General features: G+C 56.6%; 1 protein-coding gene across 2 annotated transcripts in view; it reads left to right on the top strand.

Moving 5' to 3' along the window:
- The first annotated feature begins 2,669 nt into the window (after positions 1 to 2,669).
- Positions 2,670 to 19,272, top strand: part of LIMD1 (LIM domain containing 1) — a 65,745-nt gene continuing 49,142 nt past the window's right edge. For both annotated transcript variants that reach the window (XM_028087047.2, XM_028087046.2), the window contains exon 1: positions 2,670 to 4,717. In XM_028087047.2, the coding sequence (XP_027942848.2) occupies positions 3,322 to 4,717 (1,396 nt within the window). In that variant the 5' untranslated portion in view covers positions 2,670 to 3,321. The remainder of the gene's footprint in view (positions 4,718 to 19,272) is intronic.

The raw sequence follows: 19,272 nt of genomic DNA, 5'->3' as shown, positions 1-19,272 counted from the left end.
GTTGCTGGCCATGTCTGAGTACCCCTTCCTAGGAGTATATTATGGGGTTTGAAGCTCATGGGATGCCATCTTTACAAGCTGCTCTGTAAAGGTATAAGGTACTCCACGGACCGAGAGCGGACAAGCCAGTCCGGTGAGAAAATATGCAGATGGTAGGTTCAGGTGTCTGTGTTTAGTTGGTGGAGAGGTTGCAGTAGCTTCTAGAACTGCAGGGGGGATGGGGAGTAAAACTCATGGCTTCCGAGCCCTCCAGGCAAGGCAAAATGAGGGTTGGAGGAGGGAGCAGGTACGGACCAAGGATTATGGGCCCAGGCACTGCTGCCAAGTTAGCATGAAAAGAGAAAACTGGTTTACAAGAGGCCCTGGCAGGTGTTTGTAACTCTAGTACCAGGGTTCCAGCTGTTAGAACCGAACACCCAGGAAGTTGGCTCTGGGCTTGTCGGTCTTCACACAGGGATGGCCACGCGCTCCCGGCACTTTGTCAGCTGCATCCCCAATACTCGGGGGTCAGGGAAAATGGGCCACAGCTTGCTTGCTTGCTTGCTTTCTTTCTTTTTCTTTCTTTCTTTTTTTTTTTTTTAAGATTTTATTCATTCATTTAAGAGAGAGAGAGAGAGAGCACAAGCAGGGGGAGCAGTAGAAGGAGAGGGAGAAGCAGGCTCCCCGCCAAGCAGGGAACTCAATGCAGGGCTCCATCCCAGGACCCTGGGATCATGACCTGAGCCAAAGGCAGACACTTAACCGACTGAGCCACCCAGGCACTCCCCCCCCCCCCCCCCGCCTCCCAGCATCCAGTATTTAATAAGCTCCCTAAGGAATTCTGATGCATGTCCAAGTTTGGGAACCACAGGTTTAGACCAGTTCCAGGTGATGCTGATGCAGCTGGCTCCGGGACCATACTCTGAAAACCAGTGTTCTAGAAAGTTCATAAGCCTATCACTCACTTTGTGAGGAAGCCCAGTTATTAATGAATAAGTATTACTTAAATACATAAGGACTGTTTAATAATAATGATCTCCGAACAGGGGGATTGTGGACAACTTTTCAAAAAGTTTACGATCTTTGTATTGTTCAAAGTTGCTGTCATAAACAGGTATTACTTTTGTAGATAAAAACATTAAAAGGCTTTGTAAAAGTAAAAATACCTCATCCTATATAGTTCTCTACTGCAGTGCTTCTTCCACTGTTGTGCAAACGGAGCACCGGGGAATCGTGTTAAAATGAAGATCCTGGTTTGGTAGGTTGGATGGGGGAGGGGGGAAGTCGTGAATTTCTGTATTTTCAACAAGCATCCTGGTGATTACACACAAAGCACTTTTATGTATATTACCTTATTTGTTCCTTGCCACAGTCCTGGCAGACAGTCACTAAATCACTTCTTCAACCATCAGGAACTACTATGTACCAGTCATTGGGCATACAGATAACAGTCTAGGGAGGCGGAAAACCAACCGCCCACCAAACACACTGCATGTAAACAGATAAAGAATTATAAATAGTGATCAAGACCGATCAGAAGATAAAGAGGGTGCCTAAAAGGAAGGCCTCTAGGAGGAGGTGATTTCAGCAGACATGGGAAGGATGAGCCACGGTAAGTTCACGGTCAGGCTCTGGGCAGACACGAGGAAGCTCCTGCGGCTGGAGCACAGTGGTGGAAGGCTCCCAAATCAGGTTGGGGAAGGCCCTGGCAGGGAGCTGATTTCAATCATCTAAGCCCGGGAAAGCACTGAGGGTTTAAGCAGGAAGTGACTGGTCTGGTAGTTGCCTTAGGATCACTCCGGCTGCCTGGGTGCGCAATGACACCTCTCCAGGGTCACCTCGGAGTTGGTGCAGAGAGCGCCGGGCCATGCGGGGGCGCCCTGGAGTCAGGCCCGGCCCCCCACCGCGGTTGCGCGGACCGGGGTGGGGGCGGGAGGGCGGGTTCAGGAATCCCCATATGAATGAGGAGTCGTCAGGGTGCGTGTTTTTATTCCTGCGCTGAGCGCCTTAAAGGCGCGCCCTCCGGGGAACAATGTGACTTTTTTTTCTTTTCCCCCTTTCAGAGGACCTGGGCTCCCATGTTGGCATCTCGGTCACTACCCCTTCTATGCCTTAGTCTGCCCACCTGTTAAAGAGAACTTCGGGCCAGCCCCGGGTGATATCCCGGGCCTCCGATCGCGCACCTCGGGCAAGCCGGGAGGCTGGCGGAGGCGGCCTCGGGGGCGCACGGGGTTGACTGGCCCCCCCCCGGGAAACTGAGGCACGGTGGGGCGAGGAGCGCGGGTCCTCGAGACTCCCGCAAACTCCCAAGCGGCACGTCGCGGGCCCCCGCAGGCTGCCCGGGCCACCCGCCAGCGGTCTCCGCGCGGAGGCACCCCCTTCCCTCCCACCCAGCGCGGCCAGAGGCGGGGCCGGACCGGACCCCGAGAGGGGGTCCCGGATCGCCGGGGGCCGAGGTTGCCGGGGCAGCCCCCGCGCGATGCCCACTCGCCGGCTCTGACGCAGTCCCCGCGCCCTCCAGCCCGGCCGGGGTGCGGGCGTTGGGGCCACGCGGCTAGGCGCGGGCCCGCCCCGGGGCGCCCGCCCGCCGCCGCCGACCCCGCCCCTCGGCCGCCTCCCCCGCCTCCGCCTCCTCGCGGCCCGGGACGTGCCCCGCCGGCCACCGAGCGGCGGGGACTGCGTCCGGCGCGCTCACTTCCGCGTCCCGCCGCCCTCCGGCCCGCGCGCGCCCGGCCGCCGCCGCCATCGGACAATAGGCCGCCCGCCGCGGCTGCCGCGGACTTCCTGCCCGGCCAGTGCGCCCCTCTGCGCGCCCCTCTGCGCGCCCCTCTCCGCGCCGGCCCCGGAGCCGCGAGCCCCCAGCGCCCGGGACGTGCCTGTGCCTGCGGCCGCCCGCACCTCTGCTGCGGCCGGCCCGGCGGCCTCCACCTTCTCGGCCGAGCCGGCTGCCCCCGGCCCCGTCCCGCGGCTGCTCTCGGCGTCGGTTTCCGAGTTTGGTTGCTCACGGAGGAGATGGGGTTTTTTTTTTTCTAGTTCTTTTTCCTTTTACGATTTTGAAAAAGAAAAGAACGCACAGCAGGCTGGGACGGTGAAGCGCCACCAGCTGGCCCCACGTGGACACCTCTGAGGGGAAAGGGAGTTGGAAGCGAGCTTGGTCCAGCTGGCCTCGAGGCCTCAACTTCTGCCGGACTCCGAGGCCTGGGTCATGACTGTCACGCCGGGCCGGTGGAAGGCTTTACCTGTCCCGGGCTGGACTTGACCCTTGCCCTTCAGCAGCGGACGCTCCCCCCACCCACCCACACTCCCCGGACGCCTCGCTAGGCTCCGACACCCGTCTGCGACATGGATAAGTACGGCGACCTGGGCCTGGAGGCCAGTAAATTCATTGAGGACCTGAACATGTACGAGGCCTCCAAGGATGGACTCTTCCGAGTGGACAAGGGGGCAGGCAACAACCCCGAGTTTGAGGAAACACGCCGGGTGTTTGCCACCAAAATGGCCAAAATCCACCTCCAACAGCAACAACAGCTCTTGCAGGACGACACCCTGCCCAGGGGGAGCAGAGGCCCGGTCAACGGTGGGGGCCCCCCAGGCCCAGAGGCCCGCCGGGAAGCCAGCATGAGCAGCAAGCTGACCGTGGATGGTGCTGCCAAGCCCCCTCTAGCTGCCTCGACAGTGGGTCCTGGTTCAGTCACCTCCGTGGCCCCCGGGCAACCCTTGTACCCACCCCAGGAGCAGAGGGCCAGGCCCTATACCCGCAGCGCAAGCCACGGCAGCCAGGACTGTGGCTCCAAGGAGAGCCTGGCAAGCTGGGAGATGTCTGCCTTCCGCCACGTGGGCCCCTGCGAGGATCCTTCCTGCCTCACACACGGAGACTATTATGACAACCTCTCCTTGGCAAGCCCAAAGTGGGCTGATGAACCAGGAGTGTCCCCCAGCGTCAGGCCGGGCGCAGGGAGTGGGTGGCCTGGCACCCCAGGGACTGACGCACCACTGCCCAAACCCTCCAGGGACCATCCCCTGTACCAGCCTCAGCTCTCCCCGAGCTCCAGCAAGTCACTGGAGACCGGCCAGGATGGTGGTGGTGGTGACCGTGGTGATGAGAAGCCGGCTGGGCTTTGGACTACCGCCGCCTCCCAGCGGGTGAGCTCCAGCCTTTCTTCCCCAGGCCCAGAAAATGGGGCCCACCTGGGGCCCCCTCAGCCCAGGCCCCCCTCTTTCTTAGCACCCTTGGCCCAGAGCTGCCCCAGCCAAGGAGCTCTTCCAAGAACAAACTCGGGGGTGGGGAGTGAGGCTTCAGGCACGATGCCCAAACCCATGGTGGACCCTCAACCCTGGTTCCAAGACGGACCCAAATCGTACCTTTCTAGTTCTGCCTCATCATCCTCACCAGCCAGCGTGGACAGTTTGCAGTCGGGTGCGGCCCCTGGGCTGGGTCCCAAGCCAGTCTGCACGGACGCTGGCATTGGTCCCAAGCTCAGCCCCACCAGCCTTGTCCATCCAGTGATGTCCACTCCGCCTGACTTATCTTGTAAAGAAGGTCCCCCTGGCTGGTCGTCGGATGGCAGCCTGGGGCCTGGGCTCCCGGAGAGCCCCAGCCCCCCCAGGGTGAGGTTGCCCTGCCAGACCCTCATCCCAGGCCCCGAGCTTGGGCCCTCAGCTGCCGAATTGAAATTAGAAGCCCTCACCCAACGTCTGGAGCGTGAAATGGATGCGCACCCGAAGGCCGATTATTTTGGTGAGTGAGAGATTGGTGGCGTTGCCCACTGTGGGTGACAAGGTCCCTGCATTTGGGGAGGTGCTCCCCATCAGGGATGCTGTAGCTCCCCTTGAGTGCCATGCCCTTTTTTTTTTTTTTTTTTTTAAATGTGGTTTCCTCTTTTGGCTGCATCTTCAGATTCAGAAACTTGAAAGCATCCCTGAGCAGAAAGCGGATCTTGCAGCTGGGGATTACCCACGTGCATGGGGGGGAAGCGGGGCAGGATGGCTCATGACTGCTCTCAAAAAAGGGAAATGCCGTGACTTTGGGTTTCAGGGGTTTCGGGTGTGCCCCAGAGCCTCTCGCAGTGACTGGCTCGTGCAGGACTGGAATGGGAACAGCTTCTGGGGTCCAAGTACCCCTGTGGGTTCCATGCACTGGCGGCTGGGCCAGGCAGGTCTGGCTATCTGAGGACCAGTGGCTGGGCAGGGGCGCTCTCTCTGGCCCTGTGTGTGTGTGTGTGTGTGTGTGTGTGTCTGTGTCTGTCTGTCTGTCTGCAGGTCCTGTGTGCAGCTGCAAGACTAACGTGGAAGGCTTTGCTCTCGAGCAATAGTGGTTCTCAAAGCGTAGTCTCTGGACCAGCAGCACCCCTTCACCTGGGAACTTGGCTAAAAAGCAAGTGATGTGTTGACTCTCGGGGAAATTTGAGACTTGTGGGACTAGGTGTCTCCGAACTGAACTCAACCCCCACCTCGGTTCCAGCCCGAAGCCAGGTGACACCCGCAGCCCCAGCACCCGGTGGGATGGAAGAGGCTTCCTTGCTGGTGTTACAGTTTCGGGGTCTTGTTCTAGTCTCTTTCTCAGACCTTGAACTCTTCGCGACTGCTGGCATCAGCTTTTTCTTTCGCTCTGCACAGGGTTTGGAGGCCGCGGGAAAGCATATCTGTTGTTCTGTGGAGTCATGGTGTCGTGGCCTCATAGGAGAACTAACCAGAAAGCCTATTTTTGGAAGAGTCTGAGGGTTTTTGTCTCCCCCCCGTGTTTTGAACTCTGGAGGATTGGGGTCATGATCTCCCCTCTGAGGCCTGAGAGCCTTGGGAAGAGGAGCCCCAGGAGGGCGCCCGCTGGGCCCCCGGAGGAGGGCAGGGCCGAGGAAGGCCGCATTGCTGTCAGCCCTCCGTGGGTGACTGGCTCTGGCCCGAGGTGCTTGGAGGGACTGGGTCCCGGGCGCCCATGGCAGCGCGGTGGTCCGTAGCCTCCTGAAGCCTCATGGGAGCAGCCCTCATGGCACAAAGGGCACTGAGAGGTTGGGGTGACTTTGTTGGCTTATGTTCCAGAGCACACAACACCATCTCACTGCTGTCTCTTTCCCTTTGCAGAATCCCCCCCACACACACACCCCGGGGGATCACACTTAGCTGGAAATACTGTAAACTGGTGCCTGATTTTTAATTCTGAGCTCATTAAACGACAAAACAGTCTTATTTTGTCAGGCAGGCAGGTTTACACACCGGATCCGGGCAGAGGTGTTCGCTAATCCCATTCATCCAGCGTGTGTTTATTGAGCACCTGCCTTGGACCGTGCCCTGCTCAAGGCCTCAGCATACACAGTGAACAGGACAGACAGCAAAGTGAAGGAGACAGGAGGTGGACCAAATACACAATCAAATACAGGTCAGGTCGAGGAGGGGATGGAGCCTCTGGGCCGGTGTTGGCAGGGAGGTTTCCAGTTTTAAGTCAGGAGACCAGGGAACACCCCATCAGGAAGGTGGCATTTGAGGAAAGGCCTGAAGGAGGCAGCATCTGCCCCAGGGGAGGGCGTTCTGGGTGGGCAGACAGCAGGGGCAAAGGCCCTGGGGCCAGTCTGTACCAGGTCCCATGCTGGACAATTACCTTCTACCATTTAATTTACTAGTTGCAACCACCCTGGGAAGCAGGTTCTGTCATTAGGCCTGTTTCACCGACTAGGACGATAAAGCCCCGGGGAAGTCAGATCACTTAACCGAGGCCTCCCAGGTGGTGGTGCTGGACGTTGCTGCGAGTCAAGCCCCACAGTTCAGACGCTCTGCCCATGCCCCTAACCAGCATCGCCACGCTGCCTCCCAAGCACAGATGCGGAAAACTGTTTTGTGTCTGTATTTATTTATTTTATGACTTTGTTTTTCATCTTTAATTGAGGTGAACATCATGCACCACAAAAGTAGCCATTTTAAAGTAAACAGTTCAGCGGCATTTAGCACATTCAGTGTTTTACAAACACCAAATCTAATAGTCTCAAAACATTTTGATTACTCCGAGAGGAAACCCCGTACCCCTAAAAAGCAATCGCTCCCCATTCTCCCTCCCTCCCAGCCTCTGGAAACCACCCAGATGTGCTCTGTTGCTGTGGATTGACCTATTCTGGATAGTTCATGTAAGTGGACTCCTCTTTTATTTTTTGCCTAAGCGTGATATTCATGGGTAGAAAACTCAAAAGACCACAAAAAAAACACCAAAAACAAACCAAAAGCCGCACAGTGAACAGTGAGTGTCCTTCCCACCTGGGCTCCTAGTCACGTGCCCCGGGTGTAATGGGTATTCGTGGTGTGTGTGTGTGTGTGTGTGTGTGTGTGTGTGTCAGCCCCCGTGCTCCATGCCGTCCACCTGCTCTTTGCCTTTGCCACAGAACGGGGTGTCTGGACGTCAGCGTGTGTTGAGCAGGCTCAGTGTGACCGCTGCGTGGATGTGCCCGGGGTCACGAAGTAGCTGTCCCGGTGGACCTTGAGAAGGGCCCATCCGCAGGGTGCAAGCCCAGCTGTGGGGGGGGCCCCCAGCGGGGGACTGTGGGGCTGGGGCTTGCTGCACTCTCTAGTTGCTGTCTGCAGAGTCGTGCCGGGGCCTGCGCAGCCCAGCACACAGGAGAGGGCCTGCCCCGCACTTGCCTTGGCAGCCGAGCTTCCATCGGCGCTCTCGTGGCTGGCCGCACCTCCCGTGGCCAGCCGTGTGGCCCAGGAGAAAGTGTCTCATCGGAGCCTCTGGCGGTCAGTTCTTGGCCTCGCCCTGCCGGGGGACCTTGGACAAACCCTCCTGTCTTCTAGGCCTCCCCCTCCCCCGATCTGTGGTGCGAAGCATCCGGCCCTGCTGAGGGGCTCCCCACACGGAGGCCTTCCCTTCCTTCCCTACATCTGGTGTCCTTTGAATGCCCATGTCTGCCCGACACCTTGCATTTCTTGAATTAGGAGGAAATTTTACTTCCAAGTAGAAGAAGGGCTCTCGCTACCAGGCTCTTGCCAGCAAGAAGTGGGGTAAGGACGCCATTACCGTCAGAGTTGACGCATGTCTAGCCAGAAGCCCAGCAAAGGAGATGTTTGGGTTGGTTACTTAGGCCCCTTCCTGTGGCCAACAGGGGCGTCCCTGTGGGTGTTTACACTGTGGGAAGACCTCAGGCTCTTGCCTTTGAGGACACACGGGTCTGAAGACACCTCACTTTCCAGTAACTGATCTGCTCATCTCCAGGGACGCTTCTGGCACTTTCCTTGGCCGTCTTTGTGGGGTCGGTACCATGTGGTCCCAGGGGCTGCTTCTCCCCTTCTTTTTTCTCCGTTCTTCCTCTGTGGTCTCTTGGTGTCTTTCTGCCCGTGAGGACAGAGGCCAGGACAGATTCTGGATGCTGCTTGGTGAGTGTCGTTGCTTTGACCCCCATGCGGCGCCTGCTTTAACACCACTGTTTACGCTGCAGAGGAAGGGAAGAGGTCACTGTGCCTTTTGTTGACTCTTTCCTGGCCTTTTCCACCACGGCATCCACTGTCTTCCTCCCATGGGTTCCCTCCTCCCTTCCCAAGGAAAAAGGATACAGAGAAGCCACCTGTCACGGCCTGGGTTTCCCGGGAAGCTGACTCAGACAGTGGGGCGCGCAGGGGGCTTCTGAGGGGGAGCCCTTGGGAGGAGGGGAGGGCCGCTGGAGCGGGCAGAGGAAGGCTCTGGCCGCAGTGCGGGCCTGATGGGCTTGGGCCTAGCCGCAGGGAGCGCGGAGCTGGAGAAGCCCTTCAGAAACGTCCCCACTTGGGGGGAGCTATCTGAGCCTTCATGCTCCCCCCTCGATCGGTCATCAGGTGTGGGCTGTCCTGGGAAGGGCCTGACCTCGGGGGAGGCGGCCCTGGGCAGCAGGGGCAGAGCCCGAGGGGCTGACGGGTGAAGCCACTGCCTCAGAGTGGCCACGAGAGACCCCGTCCTCAGGCACATGAGACCCCTCGTACAGTGACCCTCGGGCTCCATGACTCTGATCCTAGCGACTGTCTAGGGCCCTTGGCGTGGTAGGCTTTGGGGATGTGCCCTGTGTTACCCTTCACAGTCAACACCAATAGTCTCTGTTCCCGGGGGAGAAACTGAGGCCCATGACTTGCTCAGGATCACACAGGTGTAAGTGGTGGGTGGCACTTCACACCAGTTGGGCTCTGACCACTCCCATGGGGGACCTGCTGGCCTGTTGCTGTTTGTCCCTCCAGATTCCCTCTGTACACAGCTGCTGCGGGGGGCATCGGTGGGCTCTGAGCCTGGAGGACCTGTGCCTTCCCTCCGGGCGGGGGGTCTGGGCATCCGTCACTGCGAACGCCACCTAGGAGAGCACCACGCTCTGCCCTGGGGTGGAGGAAGCTCTGCCGGGCTTGGTCAGACACGTGGGGTGGGAGGGTGGGGGGGTAGAAGAGGTTGGTTGTGGGGTCTCCCTCACCCAGAGAGTGAATGGGCGGGCTCCTCCCCACCCTGCACAGAGACAGGAGAGGCTGGTTCTGTCCTTGGTTTTTCTGTTTCCCCGTGGACCTTCTGGATGCGGCGGCAGACCCGCCTTTGCCCGGGAGCCTGTAAGCCGGTGTGACTCCTCCCGGGCCGGGCCCCGCCCCCGCTGGCGGCCGGGGAGCCCGTCACACCTGATTTCATTTGACTCGTACGCAGCCGTCCAGACAAGGACCGTGTAAATAAATGTCCTATCTGCTCCTTCCCAGTGGACAGTCTCGCAAACCTCGAGTAGCACACGGATTGTCTTAATGCCCCTTGAAGTACTCCCTATCCGACTTTATGAGCAGCGATGCTTGAAATGTGGGGCTTACATCTAGCCCCGAATGAAAAATTGAGGGTGGTTCCGGAGCACTTTTCCTGGCAAGAGGAAATAACATGGGGCAATCCTGTAATAGGGAACCCCCCCAGGATTCCAGGCCAGAGGCCTGCCTGAACCCTAGAGGCCCCCATGACCCCTCCAAATACAGGCATTTCGGTAAAGCCAAACGAGGGGCTGAAGTAGAAGAGAAGGTGCCAGAAGCTCCTGAACCATCTGGCTCTGAGTAGCTGGCAGGACCAAGCGTGGTTCCCTGGGGAACTTATACCCAGATTCCTTTCGGAGACCTTGAGCCACAGTGTGGACCTAATAAGCCCTGCTTTCGTTGCTGCGGAAGTAAATTTCTTTTCTTTTTCTTTTTTTGGTAAAGATTATTCATTTATTTATTTGACAGAGAGAGAGAGAGTTAGCGAGAGCAGGAACACAAGCAGGGGGAGTGGGAGAGGGAGAAGCAGGCTTCCCGCGGAGCAGGGAGCCCGATGTGGGGCTCGATCCCAGGACCCTGGGACCATGACCTGAGCCGAAGGCAGACGCTTAACGACTGAGCCACCCAGGTGCCCCAGAAGTACATTTCTGATCCTCCGGGTAACTGTTGTAAATGCCACCCCAGATTCTGGTTCTGCCTGTCCAGCCCCGCAGTGCACGGCCCGGGACAGAGACACCCAGTCCTTTAGAAATCGGGTAGCCTGTGTGCGTTGTTTTTGGTAGACCGGGTTATCTCCTTCTCAAAATCAGGAAGGCATATGGTGTTTAGCTTTCTATTGATGCATAGTATACACATATCATAGGCAGTCGCGAGGTGAACGCACCTGTGTAACCAGATGGAGGCACAGAACGTGACTGGTGGTGACCCCACACTTCCCTCGCCATGGCCGGTAGGCCATGCTCGGGCCCCCCCCGCCCCAGACACACTGAGCTCAGGGGCTCCGTCACACCAGCCTCACTGCTGGGCCCTGAGCTCCTGGAATGTCCCCCCACCCTCCAGGGCCCTTGTCCTCGCCCTTCTCCAGCCGGCGTCCTTGTGCCTGGCACAGAGGTACCTGCCCCTGCGCCCCCACTCCAGGAAGGGGGGGGTCTCCAGCTGGAGCCCCGACGTCGGGTTCCCACGGCGTCGGCCAGGTCCCGTCACACACTGTCTCTCTGCCGTCCTACCTCCTTGGGACGGTATGTTTCTGCTGTATTCCTCTGTGACCAGGAAAGAGTGTCTTGTTTTTTCCATTAAGAATCCACAGCGTGAAGCTGACCTGAAGCTGACCTTCTGACATGGCAGTTCTTGCCAGAGGTTTAAAATATAACTTTGTCATATTTCTTTACATTTTTTAAAAAGATTTATTTATTTATGTATTTGAGAGAGGGAGAACATGAGCGGGAGGGACAGAGGGAGAGGGAGAGGGAGAGAGAATCTCAAGCAGACTCTGGGCTGAGTGCGGAGCCCTATGTGGGGCTCCATCCCACGACCCTGAGGTCATGACCTGCGCTGAAACCAAGAGTTAGATGCTTAACTGACCGAGTCACCCAGGCGCCCCTTCTTTACATCTTTTGATTTATGACTCCCACACAGGATGAGGACCTGTGGAAGAAAGGCCCGATTTGGGGAGTGAGGAAACCAGGCGCTCTGAGCCTGATCCTACCAGTAGGCCGGGGCGTGACAGTGGCCAAGCCGCTCTTCCTCGGTGCAGAGCCACGCTGACCTCTGAGGGCTCGTCCTGGCCCAGAGCTCTGTGTCTGTGACTCTGGGTCCTATCGGATGCCTGGCTTTTAGCTGACTGCGTAACCCAGGGACGGGGCAGCCTCACTGTCAGCAGCGGTGAGAGCCCAGAAAGGCGGGGACTGGATGGCCTAGCCTTCCCTCCCCCTCCCAGACCTCTGCGGAAGCAAGGCACAATTTTGTATTTTAGTTATGGTTACGTTGCCTATTGCAAATGGTAAGCATTTTTACTTCAGAGTATCTGGAAAATACATACAACTGAAAGAAGAGCCGTGAATCACTGAGGTGCCTGCCACCCTTAGGATAATCAGGGTGAAGATTTTCTGCAGAAAGCTTCCAGTGTGGAGCCGCGGCCAGAGCCCGCCGTGACTCAGGGTGCGTCATGCACGGCTGTTCTCGGCTCTCTGGCCCGATGGAGAAGCATTTACTCCGCCGGAGGTCACTCACTGGGCCCTGCAGAGTGTGTCTGAGGAAAGTGGGTTGAGGAAAGGAGAGATGTCTAGGAAAGCATCAAAACACAAGGAGCCCCTGGTGTTATGTCGGTCACCCGCCCTGGAGGCCTTTTGGAGGCTCTCATTCTAATGAAACGGGGGGTCCTCAATTCGGGGGCCAGCAGGTAGCACTGGCTGTGGGGCTTGCTGACCTTGATTGACCTTGATTTCCCTGGCATGCCCCAGGCTTCTCACTGGACTCGTGTGATGGCCTTGGTGGTGCTGGGTCAACAGATGCTGGGCAGGGTCCGTCAGGGGCCCACGTAGCAGGTGTCTGTCGGAGGAATGGAGGGGCTTCGTTTGGGATGTGAAGGGAGAAGGAAGGGGAAGGGATTCGTATCTGGGGTTATGGCTCTGAGATGGTTGTGCTAAAATGAGTTGCTGTGTGCACAGGTATTGGCTTGTTCAGTCCTTCCAATAAGCCTATTTCACTAGCCCCATTTTATAGGCGGGCCAGCTGAGGTACACAGAGGTTAAGTAACCTGCTGAATACGTGTATCGAGGAGCTTGGCTGAGTCTGAGGTCTTTCCTCTGCTGTGCTGCCTGTCAGTCCTGGGAGCACAGTGGCTGTCTGACAAAGGGGACTTTCGGGGGGAGTGTGGCCCTGAGTCCGTCAGGGCTGAGGCCGTCCCCTTCTGTGGTGGAGCCGTGAGGGCGGCAGGGCACGGAGGGGCGCCCGAGCTGGCTGGTGGAGCTGTGCCCGCACCAGCCCCTCCCTGCAGGCCCGAGGTGGAACCATGCGGTTCAGAAGGACGCCCAGAGGCCACGCAGCGACCTTACCTGCCCACGAGCCCTGACCCCCTGACTTCTTGTGTTCCTCTGATGGGTGTGGGTTAGGACCAGCAGGCCACGCTCTCGGGGAGCCTGTGACACCCGCCAGTGTTGTGGGCAAGGGTAGGGGTGTGCTGGGATGCCTCGGCCTGAGGATCAGCGTCAACCCCGGGACTGGGCGGGGATGCTTAGAACCGAACATGGGATGAACCGACGCTCAGAGTCCAACTGGCAAAGTGAACAGAAACCTTACCCAACAACAAAACAGGCCTCCCGAATTCCCAAGGCGCATCAATGGCAGGGTAGGACTTGCCGGCAAATATTTATATCTGCTCCAGGTTTTGTTTCTCATGTGTCCCCTCCCAGGGAAACCAGCTGGACATGGAATGCCAGGGTCACGTTGGAAGGCTGGAGGCTTTCTGCTTGAGTGTTTCAAAGGGAATACTTTAGGGTCCGTGGCCAGGCTATTTTTAAGTGTTGAGAGCCATGAGTTTAGACTTGGCCAAGTTCCTTCCTCATCTTTCTCGGCCTGTGACTCAACTCTGTGTGTCCCAGGAGAGCAAGGACTGGTTACTCCTGGTTACTAAAAGTCTGTTGGCAGCCTCTTGGGGACCTCCATCCACACATGCATTTGCAGTATGTAGAACATTCTGGAAGCCTGCTCTGAGGCCGTCTGTCGTTGCAGAGAAGGGGCCTTGAGTTCATGTGTACCTGCCCTTCAGCTGACCCTGGGAGGGGTAGAGACCCAGGTCATTTGAAGACGAGTGGACAGGGCACCCCTCCTACAGTGCCGGCCCTGAGTCTGGGAGTGAGCCCACGTCACAGCAGGCTCTGGGCCGGACAGCACGTGGCAGTCATTGCGGCGTGCTGAGATAGTAGCCTGCTTGCCTTTTGCTGCCTGAAGCCTCCCTGACCGTAATAGCAGCCTCCCTTCCGGGAGGGTGGAACCGACTTGTGGCCACATCTGCTCACATGACAGTCAGCGCTCGCCCAGGGCCTCGGGGTGGAGCTTTTGCATCTGCTGAAATGTCCCTGTCGTGTTCCTCTCTCCCCCACGGTGGCTTGCATTGCTTCCTGGTGGGGCAGGGAGGTACTGAATTTAGAAAGAGGGACTTGGGCGCAGCCCCCCCCCCGGGGCGTTTGCTGACAGAGGTCCCTTCACCGTAAACATGCTGGTGGCAGGAGAGCAGGAGGCGGGCATGTGCCAGCTTGGGCGTCTTGCTTCGGTTTTTTGCCCTTGGACTCCTCACCTCTATAGAGACTGGACGTCCTGAGCTTGTTATAATTCTGTTCCCTTCTGGGCTGCGAGCCTCCGGAGCCAGGGATGGGGCAGGGCTGTTGGCCAAGAGGCCTGGGATGGGCCGTGTGTGCAAAACGCGTGTGTCAAATGGACACACCCCCAGTAGCAGGCGAGTGGTTGGTGAAGGCAGGCACTTCTTTGAGTTGGCCCGCCGGGTCCCTCCATGAGATCAGTGTCCCCAACCAGGGTGACACTTGCACTAATAATGCTTGGCATCCTCGGTCTCACGGAGCCAAAACTACATTTTTTGGGGAAAAAAAAAAACCTTAAGCTATATAAAAAGCAGCACTTAAATAAGGAAAATGAGGAAATAAAACCAAATATTTAGTGGTAAGTTTCAAAATACAGAATACAGGGCCTGGCCTGCAGAAGAATAAAGGTAAAATGTCCTGGTTACAGTGCCCCCGTTTGCTCAGCGATGGTGGACTGAGAAGCTGTGGATGCCACAGATGTCATTGCTCTGTCCCCTCGTGCCCGGTGGTGGCTGTGACGCCCGGACAGCCTAGCGGCGCGGAGTGCTGAGCTGCTTGGGCCAGGACTTGGGTGACGGGGCTAGTGGCAGGTGGGCCAGATGGCGGAACCTCCAGCGTCTCTAAACGTGGAGACGTCCTTTTCCTTGGGGCAGACTTGAGGCTTGGCCCCGTTTTGCCGAGAAGAGACAGCATGTAACCCGGGCGAGTCTCTGGATGGTTCCTGTCTTGCTCGGTCACGTGGAGCTCTGGAGTCCTGAAGCTGAGGTTGTGGGTGGGACCCCTGAGTGGGTCACCTGCCCCCACCTGCCCCTCACCCCAGCCCTACCCCAGACTCTTCACCCACCTCTGTCCATCACCACATCCAGTTCTAAGCCCAGAGAACATACTCCCTCGGCAGTCGTTATGGAACACCTACTGTATATGGGAGACGGAATTAGGATTTGCGGAGCTTCCTTCCTCTGCTGGAATGTGGGCTCCATGAGAGTGGGGTGTTTGATCTGTTCACCACTGTATCCCAGGGCCCAGGGCAAGGCACGGCACACAGCACTTGTTGAACGAGTGAGTGAACCCCCTGGCCAAAGGGGGAATGGGACGTTCCCTGACTCCCTCCTGAGTGCCGGGCGTTGAGTGGGGATGTTACCGCTGGGGTGGACACACGCTCCGGAGCCAGTCCACACCCCTCACGCACATGCTAGAGAATGCTAGGCAGGCAGGAGCACCAGGCTAGCTGTCATAACCTCACCGTGACCAGGAGGGACTCATATGAGCTCTCCCACGTGGTGGAAGGTGCTTCGGGTAGCCTTCCGGACCCTGGAGGGGCTGGAAGAGGTTGGGATGCCAGGGTTTGTCTGGGTGGAAACTTTGCAGGGTTCCAGGAACCAAAGTCCTGGGGAAGTTTGGACGGGAGCAGGTAACGTGCTGGCAGACATGTGGGTTCTTAGCCAAGAAGATGTTCATTGTTATACCAAAGTCAGAATTTGAGGAACTGTGTGTGGGCTCTGGATCTCCCCTGGGCAGATGCCTCGACAGCCTCGTGCCTCAGTTTCCCCACCAGGAAAATGTGGACATGGCCGCTGAGAAGACTAAATTAGTTAGCAGAGATCTGTACTGGTGAGTTTGGGGGCCGCTAGCCATAGGCAGCGGCCAAGCACTTGAACACGTGGCTGGTCCGAATGAGATGTGCTCCAAGTGTGAAATACAGTCTGGGGATTTGAAGACTTGGTGTGGGAAAAGAAATGTAAAAGAGCCCATTAATATTTTTTACACTGATTCTGTGTTTAACCAAGAATACTTCGAATGTATTGGGCTAAGTAAAATAGGTCTTTAAAATTAGTTTCACCCATTTTTTTGAAAAGATTTTATTTATTTATTTGACACAGAGAGAGAGAGAGCGAGAGAGCACAAATAGGCAGAGCGGTGGCCAGAGGGAGAAGCAGGCTCCCCACTGAGCAATGTGGGACCAATGTGGGACCAGATCCCAGGACTCTGGGATCACAACGTGAGCTGAAGGCAGATGCTTAACCGACTGAGCCACCCAGGTGCCCCAGTTTCACCCATTTTTACTTTTTAAGTGTGGCTACTTTAAAGTGTAAATTTGCAGGCAGCCTGTGCTGTTTTTCTGTCAGTTGGGGATGTGCTTCCTGAAGCATTTAGAATATGGCCTGTGGTAATTGCTTCCTGTATAGGCACTTAAAATTGTTGTTTGCCCCCAAATATCAAACCGTCTTTACCTTGTCCCATCTAAAAGCCATGCCCAGTGGGTTTGTTCAGATCCACAAATGCTTAAACAAAAAGATTGTAATAGGTCCAGTTGCCACCCACCAAAACGAGCCCACTGAGGCCGTATGCCCGCTGCAAGAGGAGGCAGGACGGCTCTCACAGCCCCTGAAGTGGGTGTTTTCTGACGGAGGACGAAGGTACTCTGGGGTCTGAGCAGGTAGTCGTGGTAGCTGAGCCAGTTTTCCAGGACCTTCGTAACACATTGAGTCTAGTGAGGACAGGCGGAGAATCCAGGGGGCCGCTGGTCCCCTTGCTGTCCTTAGAGAAATGAGAGACAGTGTTTCCTGCGAGCGAGGTGGGAGAGGGCCCTCTGGGATCGGGCTCCGCTGGGCCCCAGCCGACAAGGGCCCAGAGCCTGCACCTCCCGCTGGGCTCTGGAGGCCTTGCCTGGGTGTGGGGAGAGTGGCCAAGTTGGGTGGCCTTCCAGGCAGCCTCCAGAGGCCTGATTGTCTGCGGCCTGTTCTGGCATGGCTGACACCTTCCTCTCTGGCGGTGGGGCTTAGACAGAGGCCCTTTGGTGGCTGGCCTCGGAGGTCAGGTCACTTTTAGAGCCAGTCGTCCCTCTTCTGCCCGTGGCCCCCGGCTGCCACCCTTCAGAGCCACCCATGCCTGCGGTGGGTGTGTGGGTGTGGGGAGCGGCTGCTCTGCCCGAGTTTACAGCCAGAGAGCAGAGGAAGCAAGGGCAGCAGGCAGCAGGAAGAAGGGAACCGATGCTGAGTAAACCAGCAGGGCCTCAGCCCAGCTGTGCACTTTGTTGGTGGGGTTTCCATCTCTGCCCCGGAATATTCGGGCGCAGGCCCAGGGCCCTTCTGCTGCGTGGCCTTTTCTGACCCAGCCGTGGAAGTGGCTTGGTGTCACTTCTGCAGTTCTCCATTGGTCAAAGCAGTCACGAGCCCTCCCCCATTTACGGGGAGGGGTGGTGGACTCCCCCCCACCTCTGGATGGAGGGTGTGTCAAGGAATTTGTGGCTGTGTTTTTAGAAAATTGCATTTACATACCCTGAAATGTGTCATTGGATGGGTTTTAACAAATGCTCGCATCCATGTAACCTGAGCTCCTGTCAAGATCCAGATGAGCTTCAACCCCAGGAGGCTCCCTCGGGCCTCTTCCAGTCAGTGTCCACTCCCAGACAACCAATATTTGCATTCTTGTGCTCTTTGTTGGTGAATTTTATGTTTGAAATGTTCCCCAAGTGCAGTGCTAAAGTGCTGCCTGGTATTCCTGAGCTCAAGGAGGCTGTGATGGCCGTATGGGGATACACTTTTTTTTTTAATATTTATTTGACAGAGAGAGACACAGCGAGAGAGGAAACACAAGCAGGGGGAGTGGGAGAGGGAGAAGCAGGCTTCCCGCGGAGCAGGGAGCCCGATGCGGGGCTCGATCCCAGGACCCTGGGATCATGACCTGAGCCGAAGGCAGACGCTTAACGACTGAGCCACCCAGGCGCCCCGGGGGATATGCTTATCCTGACCTGTGTTTGATAAGCTTCCTTCAGGCACGAGTCCTGGTGCGGTGGGCCCGGAAGCTCAGCGTTAATGAAATCAACAATGTGTATTACATCAGGTGTCTTTCAACAGAAGCACAGATAAAACAAGGTTATGTATCGATCAGTTGATGAAAACGTTGTGCCCAGAGGTTGGTGAGAACCTGACCCTATATTTCCTCTGGGAGCAACGTTCACTATTGGCTAATTCGGTATTTGTGGTGACTTCATGGAACATTATACCGTGAATATCGAGAATCGACCGTAGTACTCCTTTGTCTGGCGTAGTTCACTCAGAGATTGTCTGTGACATTCAGCTCTGTTTTTGTGTGTGTCACATGTTTGTCCTTTTTTTTTTTTTTGCTGCCAAGGTAGTATTCCATTCTGGGAGTACGCAGTTTGTTTCCATTTTCCCTGTGGGGGAATGTTTGGGTTCTTTCACGGGGCTGAGTAATAAGTCCACTGTGATCATTTGTGTGGAGATATACTTCACCCCCTTCTCCTGGAATTGCTGGATCCTGTAGTAGGAGTGTGTTTTAACATTTCGGCCGCTGCCAAAAAGCTTTCCGGAGGGGCTGTGCCCTGTAACACCCCCCCCAAACCGTGTGTGAGAGCCCTCCTTTGGTTCTTGACCAGCTGTGTCACGGGTTTCTCTGGGTTCTGCTCCACGGGTGACTTTCTAAACCAACTCCTCTCCGAGCTGGCGTCACTTGGCTGACACCCTCCCAGCTGCTTCTGTTGAAATAGCGTCTTCACAAGCGACTTTCATCCCTTTTTTTGGTAGTTGCTATACTCCCACAAGGGTTTGATTCCCCGCCCCAAACCGGCTTTCACGAACACAGAGCACTTCTGTGGTTTTTGCCGTTTCTAAAAACTTAAGCACAATTAACTGCAGGAAAGTCAGAAACTCTGAACAAACAAAAATAATGATAAAAGGGACCCATCATTCCGACTAGGGATAGTCACTGTTAAGACAGACTTTTGTTCTTGCACACAGGTATTTCATTTTTAAGCATCTGAGCGGACGAACGTGAACTTTGTGGGAGGCTCCGCGTCACCCCACTGGCTTGATTTTTTTTTTTTTTTTTGAAGGCCGGCCAGAGTCTTAATTTTATGCAGTCCTTACAGAATCAGAGTGGAGAGCTGGGGGCCACAGGAAGCTCTTCTCTGGACCCTCCTGACCAACCCCTCTTCATTCCTGGGGGAACCAGCAGCAGGAGGGAGCTCCCCGGCCTGGGGTAGCCAGAGTGTAGGTCGCTTCTGGTGGTGAGCAAGTCTTTGCTTCCTTCAGATCGGACCCAGTCAGCCGCTGGGTCGGTCCCGTGAAAACAAAACCAGGTCCTGGCACTCCTGGGCCCAGAAAGAACCTTCCATGCCCTTCTTCCTGCTCCTCGCTCCCAGGGAAATCTTGACTGTGTCTACACTGCAGATGGCAGGCCTATTCCACAGGTTCGAAATGCGACAGTCTTTAGAAGCAGTGCTTTTTGTCTCTTCTCAGAA

This window comes from Eumetopias jubatus, unplaced genomic scaffold, assembly GCF_037043125.1.
Source record: "Eumetopias jubatus isolate StellerSeaLion01/CBP00866 unplaced genomic scaffold, mEumJub1_p1.0 scaffold_1, whole genome shotgun sequence".
NCBI classification, from domain to species: domain Eukaryota; kingdom Metazoa; phylum Chordata; class Mammalia; order Carnivora; family Otariidae; genus Eumetopias; species Eumetopias jubatus.
This window is presented reverse-complemented; position numbering and strand designations above follow the sequence as displayed.